Raw genomic sequence first — 9027 nt, 5'->3', positions numbered from 1 at the left:
CAGGAATGAGAGCCGATTCGAGATTGCCCTGAAAGGCAACTAGTCTTTAGGTTAGGGAATAGCAAATTGCTCTTTTTTCGAACGAAATCAAATAGTCAATCCCTCAACCACGGACAGAGACTAGGCTGCACCTTCTTCCTTCCGCTTATAGATTGACAGTCTCAGTCTTAGTCACCAAGTCGAGCAGGAAAGACGAACATCCGGTCATGGATCGGTAACAAAGCTAGTCTTTTCATCGCATTGGATTCCTATAGTAAACGTCACCAATCCTACTCTACTACTCAAGGAAAGCTGGAGGAACAAGGGCAGATGAACAGCTTTCACAAACCTGTGCTGTGCCAAAACAAAGGACTGAAGCCGGATCGAGCTGCATTTAGGCAAATCGGTTAGCAAATCAATCAGGTGGGAAGCTAAAGCACGAAAGCATATAGGTGGGATTCACTTCTGATTAGTGTCATTCATTCTCGGAAAGAGGCAAGATAGCCTTCGAAAAGACGAAAAGAAAGTGTTGAAGCCCGATTAACATTCTTGATCTTGGAGTGTCACTCCGGGTTGACATTTCTAATCAACTAGTGGTTGGTGCCAGTCACTCACATTTCAACTCTATCTATCCAGGCCAGGGGAAAGTACTAAAGAAAGTAAAGGATGCCAGAAATCGTCTTCAATCTATCTGGAATCACTCACTCACGAGGGGTTCTTTTGAAAGCACCCTTTCTTTCTTAAAGCTTCAGCTACTCTTTTCGCCGCCTTAAAGGTAAAGGAAAGCCAAAGCTGACATTACAGCTTGTCGCTCTTCGAGCGGAGGGCAGGATCTAACTTCCTAGTCTCGATTGTAGTAAGGGTTAAGCTAAAAGGGGCTTTCAAGGCTCTCGTCCCCTCGGTACTCCAACTGGGTCCTCAAATGCCAGGTTCTGGACTCCATCCTTCTCGTATGAACTGCCCAAACAACGCTCGGGATGACAGACACACTTCGGACGGAGATGCTTTTTGTACGGGATCTATTGGTTCAGAAAGAGAGCTACTAAAAGGTAAACGTTTTCCCCGATCCCAGATCAAGAACAAAGTCTTTCTCCTCACCGACAAAGCAGAGTGCTAATTCCGATCAAAACAACCCCGAAGATAAGATGCTATATATAAGATTAAGTGTGGATCTATTCCAATAGTTTCTGGTAAGCCTGATAGAGCACAGTTGGTAACAAGGCGAAGCCGTGCCTGAAAGTGAGTTCCTTGTTTTTCTGTTCTTTCTTCCCTATGTGCCCCTTGCGTATAAAGAGAACCTTCTCCACGCTTAAGTAGCTAAGACGCGGGGGAAAGCATCAGGAGAAGTGGGAGATGGTCTGTTTAACTGTAGCTTCATCCTGTAAGGGAGTCTTCGACTTCGAGCACACCTACACCTGGGTGGTTCATATCCTATTTCTTGAAAGAGAGAGTGGTACTTTCATCCATGACCGGGTGGGTATGGTCTCTCTTCCCGAGCATCTTCTTCCTTCATGGAAGACAGGGCAAACCAATCTATCATACAGATCTGGCAGGTATCCATTGAAAGAAAATCCTTGCTGTATTGCCCTTTTTTTTTGCAAGGTCAAGACCACAAAAACCAAGGGCATGGGGAGGATGATACTGAGTCTTCCGTCGCCTCTACCAATATATATGGTCAAAATTGATGAAAAAGATTCTGCAAGATCGAATGTAGAGGCAATGGAAACTTGATGAAAAGTCTTCTAGATTATCATGTTTGCTTTTGCGAAGACCGATTCTTGAGCTTCCGATGTTCCTAAAGAGCTAAAGGTGATGTGGTACTTTAGATAAGGATACCCTAGAAAATTTGAGTAAAAAGAATCCTGGTGAAGACAAGGTCTAAGTGTTTTGGGGTGATAGAGTTGAGGTTGAAAATGAAGCTACTGATGTAAACCAGAGCTCTGGTGATTCAGATTTGGCATTTAGAAAGCAGATAGAGGAATTCAAGGCTTCGATTAAAGCATCAAAAGACGGGATCGCTATCACCCTACGTGACTGACTTTAAGAGCTTCGGTATATAGAAAAGAATTCTTTATCAAATTCAATATTCAATAGAAATTTATTTCACTTTCCCCAAGCACCCTCTTCCGCCCAATAACAAGAGAAAAGGGGTCCCAGCGTAAGGAGCCACTCCTCTCCCTCCTTAATGGCTCGAGCAGGACGAGCAATCTCCGTTTTCGTAGTACTACTATCGAGGCGGGCTAGCCGGACTATCAGACCCAGACCCCTCATAGAGAGTCAAGTCGAGACCAAAGGCGAGTTCCCCCATGAAGTCTGGACTGCCCCTCCCCGTCAGAGGAGTATTGTACATTTACCTCAAAGATATGGATAGGTCAACCGCTGCAGGGGAAAGAGAAACAGATGGGAAATGAGCATATCACGATCATTCCTCTATTCCCTCTGGTCCACCCGATATCCATTCCTTATATCTCGGCTGGCCAGTACCCATATTTGCCTTATTTCCCATGCATCCCTCCTTCCTCGGATCCACCCCTCCACGTTGCATTCCTTGCCCCGCCGATGAATTACCCCTAGTGAAGACACTCTGGTTTGAAAGGGGCCACTCTCTAGCTCTAGCTATGATCTAATTTGCTATGTCCTCATTCCATCGGTGGAGAATCCGCTTTCTATTCCACTCGTCGATTTATCTATTTATGATTGAGCTAACTGACTGAAACCTTTCCACTGCGGTGGGATCTAGATGGCTGGTGGATCAACGGCGAGCCGTTCAACCAGGGATCTATCCATAGTTTTGTGTCAGTTCCCGTTCTAATGAAGTAAGAGATCCCCTTAAGGACTATCTATTTGGCCGCTCTGACCTCCAGTCGAAGGAGGCGGATAACTGTAGCCCGCTAACGGTGATTCCTGTGGGAAGCACTTATCCTTATCTTTCATTACCTGAGCAGGCACTCTACTCTGGCTTAGTGACCAGTCTCCAGAGTTTCCATAAAAGCTCCAGTTTTCCAGATGGAGCTACAAATAGGAGGATGGGAAGGTACGACTAATTTCACTGTGGCGCCCCTAGACGATTTCAAGGTCGTCTTAGGGATAGGATCGAGTTCTTGGATACCAAACCAAAGCCGTCCCTACGCCATATTTAGGCACCTTAGGCATCATGGATGAAGGAAGACCAGGCATGATTCCAAGTCTTAATGTGAAGACTAGTGTTCCCACTTTATCCGCCTTGCAGCTTGTCAAGGGAGTCAAGTCAAGAAGGACGAAGAAACCTTTGTGGCCCACCATTTGTTAAACCCCCCTCTTCTCGGGCGATAGGGATCATCCCGTGCCTTACTATTAGCTTTATTTTTGGACGAAGCTATTCATTGGCAAATCTTCTTTGATGGAGAACGGAAATGGAGTTGGAGCAGCCCCTTTCTACATGCTATCTTAAAGCTTTCCCATAGCTGTCAAGTATCTGTTCTTTCACCGAACCGACTGACTTCTCTCGATTGACTATCTTGATGCGGAGGGGCCGGAACCCGCTTCTTCCAGAACCAAGATCTTCCCTTTCTCACAGAGCAGGCCTTTCAGTGCTTTCTAGCAGCCGTGGGAGCCTTTGGCTTAGCCACGCGTACCGACAAAAGAATTCTTCACCCAGCAAAACTCTAGCTATTGACTTGGATGTGTCCTCAGTCCCATTTTGATACAAATGTGAAACGAAAGTTTTCATGATCTTGATGTATGCTTCCGCCTTCAAAATGAAGTGAAAACGTGAATCTACGAGCGTAGGATAAGATAGCCAGCCACAGGTTCCCCTACAAACTATTCGAGCTATAATTTCTTATTGTTCTGATCCAGTTCGCCTTACTCTAGTTACCTAAACCGCTTATCAATGGGTATTAGGCATATGCATTTTCATCTTCGATTCCACCCTGTTTTGGGGCATACTTTTCTTTGCTTCCTTCCTACTACTAAGCTGCTTTATAGGCTAAAGCCTCCTATCTACGGTAGCTGACGCAGCAAGACCCGAGGAATCGGATACGGATCTTTTTCAGTCTCTTTCGCTGGGGCAAAGCAAAGAGGGAGGCCCTTAGACAAATGGGCTTTCGGAAGAAGGCGTCGTCCGCTGATGATCTTGAGGTTGGGAGGCGGGTCAGGGGGAGAATGCTTGTGGATAGCCCGCGAATACTCCTTACTTAGGCTTTCCCCCCGGAAGAGCTGATGCTACTTACTAAGAGACTTCCTTTAGTGAGGAGAGAACTATAGGCTTTAGCCCAAAGACAGAGTCAGGGATTTCTTAACAATCTAGTCCCTCCTGAAATAAGACAACACAGGGGGTGGAGTGAGCCTAGAGTAGAATAAGACTCCCTCAGAGACTCTCAACTCATACCAGGGCAGGCAGGGAAAGACTGAGACTACCGATACCGAGCCGGGGTTGATGAAAGATCACAGGATAGAGACCCTACGGTTGGTCTCTATGCCTGCTTCACTTCGTAGCATTAAGGGGACAGTGCAATGAGGGAAATCGACTAGGAACGCGATGTCTTCCCATAAAATGAAGAGTGGAGGGGACTTTGCCCTTTTCGATGGGGTCAAGCTTCTTGTATCGGGTGAAGAGAAGGGGGTGGTAGGCTTAGTAGGGCTCGAACCTACAATATCACCGTTATGAGCGGTACGTTTCAACCAATTAAACTATAAGCCCCTACGGATCTCTACATGCAATTCGCTCACTTCGGGAAGAGGGAGGGAGGAGGCCTTTGCTCTATCTGCTTCTTCCTCTTCCCAGGAATGAACAATTGGATAAAAAAATGATTTTCTTCTTTGTTTGTATTTATATATAATAAAATAAAGATTAAGCAAGCGGCCCTTTCGTGACCCGCCGGTACGCTTTCCGGCTCGCAACGACTCAAACGGGCGGGGGCTATCTATTTGCTTGCAATGCGGGCTGTTCGCCTTTCGGAAAGGGTTCGCCTATTTGATTCAAAAGGCGCTACTAAACTACTAAAGTACAGCTAGTGTAGAATGCCGTTCACCCCGAAATCCCTTCTTCTTCAAGAGCTCCCTATTCTCTAGCAGCCCCTTCTTTCACAGCTCCTTCTCAAGCACTTGCCATTGTCTGGAAATTTGCCTTGCCCCATTCCCTTTTCTTGTTGGAGGGGCGCATCAATTCCTTGCCTTTGCTCTCATTGCTGCTTGAAGTCCAGTCTTTTTTTTAAGTGAAATCCCAAAAATGGAAAGAGTCATTGTCGGGATGGAAAGCTACTCTTCAACCACTTATTTTAGCGCTATGCACCTAAGCTCAGTCTTTCTGGCAGCTATCTTGCTAAAAAGTTCCTTTTTCTTCTCTCTTTATGCTCGAAATCGTACTCATTCGACATCTAATTCCATGGGCTGGGCATAACCTCTTTAGCTCATTTTTATCTTTCTTTGACTTTGAGGAAGATCCCACGAATCGTCTTCTATCGACATCGTCTGCTTACTCTTATCGTACGCTCTACCCAACCCAAATCGTCTGGTACTTTGTCCGCTCTCCCTTTCCTGGTGAAGGAGAGAGAGTTTTACAAGCTGATGCAGCTAAGAGAGTCTCGTTGAAAGCAGGCCCTTAAGACTGACTGCGACTTTGACGACTATTTGAACTAGTTTCAAAGGCTTGATGGACCTTTGGGAGTGAATCTGGCTAGGGCGCCCTCGTAAGGCGTAGGGTAGGGATTTGAAACCGTAGCGTAGGCGAAACCTGGCAGCCCGCCCAGAGTTTGACCTTATCCGGTCCTGGAAGGAAAGCGACTCTTTTCTTTTTCACCAGGAACATGAACGGCATTCGTCAGACTTGAGCAGTAGGTTTCGACTCGGTCAGCTGTAAGGATGAAGATTGACTTCAGCTAAAGAGAATGAATTGACTTCGGGTTCACACCGATCAACGAAAATAAATAAATAAAGAAATGACATATATAAGAAGAAAAATCTTTCAGTAGGCTAATCTTGACAGTTTCCATTTTCTATTGAGAAAGCGGCAGGCCCCAAGAGCACTCCAATAAGTGCACCGAAAGGGCTGCCGTCCGATGGGTACACTATCGACAGGTGTGTCTGGTCTAGTCTAGTGACTCTCTTCCTACCGCTAGGAGTGAAAGACCCTATTTCACGCCTATAGACGAAATCTGTCATACCCACTCACATTCTTTCTAGTGAATAAGCAGCGCCGGGCTTGGTATGGATACGTATCATCAAAGCTTCGTTTCCTTTGTTCGCCCCGTTCTAGTTCCCTTTTTTGGCTTTATTTTAGCCCACATTGATCAATAAGAATAGCAGTCGTATAGGTTAGCGCTTCCTTGCTTGCATCCTTTCCTCTCTTTCTTAATGAAATAGATATAGATGTCTCGACTGCCGAATCCGTATCCTGCAAACAACTCGATTCTGTTGATTTACTGTCCATTTGTCCTTCAACCGGATTAATGGTCAACGACTTTGACAGCCTTTCCTTCACACAAGGTTTTGAATCCCGCTTAGGACAGAAAGGGGGAGTAGCGAGATTACGATTCCTTCGTGGGAAATCAACGAAGGCAGTCGCTCCTGCAGCTTTTTTGTTAAGGCCCCAGCTCTTAGCCCGGTTCTTCTCCACCAGCTGCCTTTATCAGCTGCTATGGTTCCCTTCCCGAATGCGAATCTCTATCTCTTTGCGGCTACAGCCTATTCTAGCCTATTCTAATAGGACCCATATTCAATTTCTTAAGTGACTTCTGAACACTAGCTAGCTCTGGACCTACCTATCTTAGCCATGAGCTATCACCAAGCTGAGTTGAAAGAAAAGTGAAAACATGCCTTAAAAACTTATCTATATCTAAACGCGCCCGGTTTAATGAGAAAGAAGCTAGATCATGCCTATGTGGATGACTTGAATAGTCGGGTTCAAGCCCAGCAGGAGTGCATCCAGGCCAGGTTATTCGCAGGGAATATCAAAGACTTTAGGAGGAGTTGGTTGAGGGCCTATATTTCTTAAATAGAGTGACTGGCCCCTAAAGGGCGGAATTCCTTTACTTCTATCTCTGTTGGTTGGCGATTTGCCTTTGAGCGAGTAAATCCTATCAGCCTGTCAGCTCAGCCAGTGAAGTAACTTCCGTTCTTGGTTCACTTTACGATGTAAAAGTCTATCTTCTTTTTATTTTAGTTCTTTCCTTCCACCCCCTATGATAAAGCTTTGAAAAACTGCCCTTTCGTAGTCAGAATTTCGTGGAAAGAAAGTTCGAGGGAAGATTCTTTAACGTTCGTGGCAGTGAAGTAATGAATATTATTATTATTAACTCTTTTTAAGGAGTGAAGCGCGTTTCTAATGTAAGCAAAGACTCTTTATTACGGTCTCCGGAGAGAGGTCTGAGAAAGATCACCCCTGCGCGGGGACCTAAGCCCGGAATTCCATTGAGGAAGATGAAGAGTCTTTCGATTCCTACATCTTCCCCCCAATCGTTAGTAGATATTATGGGCCTTTGAATTCCTTGCTTATGGATGGGAACATGCCTTCTGTTAACCTCCCCTCCGGAACTTATTCAACCAATTAGTCAATCCTTTCACTCTGCCTCTTTCGCCTTTTTCTTTCTCTGGGTTGGGACTTGCGATTGATTCGCCGAGCGGGAGTGACATGACTTTGGCTATCTATGATGGTTCGGGAGTTTTTGAAGCAAGCAGTAGTAATAGTGCTGGTGAGCAGGAGTCAAGTAATCCGAACGTTGCAGTCTTTTTAGTTAGTGCTTTGGAAGTTTCCATGCAAATGGATCTTTCAGTGCCCGGTTTCCACAATGCATTGCCCTTCATAGCTGCATTAGGAGACATTAGATAGACTCCGGTGATAGACTAAGAGAGTCAGCTAGGTAGTACACAATGAGGATTCCCCGCCTTGCTCACAGTATATGACGCGCTAATGATGTCTCCGGAACGGAGGGGTACTTTGGTGGAAGTTTTCTTAAATCCTGAGGAGTATCAGGCTTTCCTTGCAGAACAGTCGATGAAGGAAGCCTTATATATATGATGATTATATGGCTGCAGTGACGTTTACAGACGACGACCTATTATTAGGGAGGAGCATAATCGTCCTCTTTATGTCACAGGGCCTTGGTCCAATAAAGATTCCAAGGAACCACAATCAATAGAATCTTGATTAACCCAGGTTCCTCAGTAAATTGGATCACTCTCCGAAAATTGCGGCACCTGGAGTTGGATATACAACATATCTCCCATGAAAAGATTGTCATCCTCTAATAAAATAAGAATCCAATCCCTTTTTTTCGCTTATTCCGGCCTGGCCTTTTGGCTAGTTAGTTTTCTTTGACTGGCATTTATGAGACTAGTGCAACTCCCTTCCTTTGTATTCATCCCTTCTGAGATCGAATGAGGTTTATTCTTTATACGAAAAGATCCGCAGCGCTTACTGATTCAATCACAGCAGAAAAGAGAACAGCGGATACGCATTCCATTGCTAACATCACACCGGTTACTGATGAACGTCCGACAACAGCTCTTATTCCAATGTCTACTCCTACTTTTTCCACTTCGCATATGGGCTTTCTCTACGGCGTCAGCTATAAGTTTGATTACATCGCGTTCAGTTTGAGCTGGGAAGTCAACTAGGTTTTGCTATTCCTTCTCGAGCTTCTATTTCATCCCTTAAAGGAGATTCGAGAAAAGATAGAATAGGAAGACGTGTTTCCAGAACAAACAAGATACGGGTTGAGAGGGGGAAGTTAGCAAAGTTAGACAAGATTGGAATGGGCATAGGAACATGTATTGATGTACCAGATCGGCTAATGCTCCCAGGTTGATGCAATGTATTCCACCAGTTGACTGAAGACTTGATTATTGGTATATCGATAGGTCCAGCACGGATTGAAATAGGAGCCGGTTCGACAGGAAGCTTTTGAAAACGCAGTGCACCCAGGTAAATCAGAAACGAGATGAATACAGAGGTTAAACGAGCATCCCACACCCAAAAGGTGCCCCACATAGGTCTTCCCCGAAACCCCCCAGTAACTAAGGTAAACAACGTAAAAAAAGCACCCATTTCTGTACCGGTTCCGGAAGAGC

At 45.3% G+C, this 9027-nt stretch overlaps 1 protein-coding gene across 1 annotated transcript; it reads right to left on the bottom strand.

Annotated features, from left to right (window-relative positions):
- Positions 1-5017: 5017 nt before the first annotated feature.
- On the bottom strand, positions 5018-9022 carry LOC127744684 (putative cytochrome c biosynthesis ccmC-like mitochondrial protein; the record flags this gene model as incomplete). Its single annotated transcript, XM_052256802.1, has 1 exon — positions 5018-9022. A coding segment is annotated over one exon (456 nt), but the record flags the coding sequence as incomplete, so codon positions are not given.
- Between the last annotated feature and the right edge of the window lie 5 nt (positions 9023-9027).

The sequence above is a fragment of the Arachis duranensis genome, unplaced genomic scaffold (genome assembly GCF_000817695.3).
Source record: "Arachis duranensis cultivar V14167 unplaced genomic scaffold, aradu.V14167.gnm2.J7QH unplaced_Scaffold_89394, whole genome shotgun sequence".
Classification (NCBI taxonomy): Eukaryota; Viridiplantae; Streptophyta; class Magnoliopsida; order Fabales; family Fabaceae; genus Arachis; species Arachis duranensis.
This window is presented reverse-complemented; position numbering and strand designations above follow the sequence as displayed.